The 2,489-nt window shown below is 34.4% G+C and overlaps 1 protein-coding gene across 1 annotated transcript in view; it reads left to right on the top strand.

Moving 5' to 3' along the window:
- LOC107660675 (cholinesterase-like) overlaps positions 1-1,881 on the top strand; it is a 22,555-nt gene extending 20,674 nt beyond the window's left edge. The window contains exon 4 of the mRNA XM_016450062.1: positions 627-1,881. Coding sequence (XP_016305548.1) covers positions 627-754 — 128 coding nt within the window. The 3' untranslated portion in view covers positions 755-1,881. The remainder of the gene's footprint in view (positions 1-626) is intronic.
- Positions 1,882-2,489: the final 608 nt, after the last annotated feature.

Below are 2,489 nucleotides of genomic sequence, written 5' to 3'. Positions count from 1 at the left end.
TGATTGACTAATGAATGATTGTTTACATGCTGCTCAGAAAAGTTGCTTTTTAAAGATATAGTTCACCTAAAATGTTGCATGTGGTGGAACACAATATTTTAAGAATCAAAAACATTTCAAATGCAAAATGACATATTTGTCAAAATGCACCATAAAATTGTACATGTACAGTCTTGTGGTGTCATAATTATTTTTGGTGTGCTATTACTTTAACATGTAACCTTGGAGATAAACATCCACTATCAAGGAATATTTCCAACATTACTTTGGGTTTCCAGTATTAAAGACAGGTGTGTGTATTGTAAACGGGCCAAAACATTGAGCAGAGATTTGAATATTCGATTCAGGTTTGGTTCTGCTCGAAAAAAGTTGAATATATGGCTTCATGATGAGAAAAATGTATAGCAATTTATCACTTTTTTCATTAGGGCTGTTACCACGTTAATGCACGCATGCACCACTGCACAAACTCAGACGGTCATGTGGGCTCTGTTTAGGCCTCCCAAATGTTTCTCAGGTCTAAATGACTTCTCTTCTCATTTTCACTATGATAAATCCAATATCCTTCTGTCTCAAATTTGACCTGCCTCATTTTCTCTCTCTCTGTCTCTCTCTCTGTGCTGTAGCGAGTATTGATGAAGTGGAGTTCCAGTGGAAGTCTCAGTTCCACCGTTGGCTTTCTTATATGCTGGACTGGAAGAATCAATTTAACGACTATGCCTCTGTCAGAAAGCAACAGTGTGAAAACCTTTAATGTTTGACCACATTTTATCCTAAAAAAGCCCATGCAGTGCACTTTACTACTTCACAAAGCTTCAGAAAGCCAAAGCCCATACACATGGATGGAGGGAAGCGCTTCTGTGGTTTCTGTATCTTCACAACTTGGTGCCTTTTTGCTTCCTCTGGGCCTTGTCTGGCAAAGAATTGCTATTTTGGAACTCAAAAAAGGGTCCTTCTTGAGGTACTTGGGTAAGTTTGTTTGTGATGCAAGAACATGTCTAAGTCACTCCAGTATACAAGATTTTTTTTAAGCCATTGCAACATTATTTTAATGACAATTAAGCACTTTTCAACCCCAAGTGTAATTGATCATTTTTTTTTTAAAGTAATTATACATCATGATAGTATTTGTTCTACTGCCTTTCATTTAAGATGGATTTTAATTAAAAGGTAAATAAAAAAATATTATATTACTGTAATGAGAATCTAATGAGTTGAGTCTAATCAGATGAATTGTTACAAAACAAGCTCAACAGTAAAAGGATGCATTATATATATTTCACACAGATGTTTTTTTATTTCTTAATGGCCAATAAAATGAACGTTTGTTCGATTGGTTTGGTAATGTGTGTGACTGTTGAGTGCTGCACTTTTAAACAATACTATTTATGCAATCTGATTCTGTTTAATGTGGAATATTTTTCATGATTTGCTTGAGGCTTGTTCCTTGTTTTGTTATCAAAACAGTAAATTTGAATACTTTCCATTCTAATTAATGTAGTTGAGTGAATATATAGAATTAAATATGAATGAAAGTGGAAATTCTGCATTTTATGATGAAATTCAGGACTAATGGAGTATTTTTTAACACGGGGCTTCCTTCAAACAGTAATAAACCACAGTGTTTACACAGCACATTTTTGGTGCTTTAAATAAGCTTCTATAATGGAAATTAAGCTGAATATTATTGTTGCAGCAACATGATGCTAATATCACACGATTGGTCACTGTAATAACTCTGTCTGTGGCTCATTTTATGTAACTCTTTCTTTATTTCTTTTCTTTGAGACGCTAATTACTGATGATGAAAGCACTATTACTGTCACTGTCCGTTCTTTCCAATTTGTTGGCTTAACAAGATGTAATAAACTTCTTACTGTTAGTGTACATATTCTTACCTTGCAAATATGATCTTACCTATAACCAGGGTCCGAAATTAGCACTAATCAAGCCTTTAATGTGAATGAAATTGGCTTTGGCAGTTGAAAAAGTATGTAATGCATTGTTTATTTTCAGCTGAATTGAATGATAATCGTACTCTTGCAGTTATAAATGATGTGCTCTATTCGAGGCTGTCGACTACTAAGGGAAATATCTGTCGTGACTCAAGCATTTTACCTTCTGTAAATTTACATTCAGATGCTTATCTGGCATGCCTAAAGTTATTTTCTAGAACTCCATGTGGCAAATATTCCTCTCATTAGGCCTTCAGAACAAAAATATGAGGAACAAAATCACAATGGGGCGTCAGGTTGTTGTGAGGGGTGCATTTTCATTGATAGACGGAGACTGACTCATCTTGTGTATCTGATGCTGCAACACAATGACCTGCAGCATGTGCAAGCAAGAAATAACTAAATAATTCAGTTGTCATAGAAACAAAATGTTATATCTGTATTAGTTATGTTTTTAGTTTGTCTAGTTTTTTGGAAAGAAAACAAACCCATAACAAAAGACAGTGATCATAAAATATGTCAGTTGATAACACC

The sequence above is a fragment of the Sinocyclocheilus anshuiensis genome, unplaced genomic scaffold (genome assembly GCF_001515605.1).
Source record: "Sinocyclocheilus anshuiensis isolate Anshui unplaced genomic scaffold, SAMN03320099.WGS_v1.1 scaffold948, whole genome shotgun sequence".
Classification (NCBI taxonomy): Eukaryota; Metazoa; Chordata; class Actinopteri; order Cypriniformes; family Cyprinidae; genus Sinocyclocheilus; species Sinocyclocheilus anshuiensis.
Note: the sequence above shows the minus strand (reverse complement) of the source record. Positions and strands in the feature narration are given on the sequence as shown.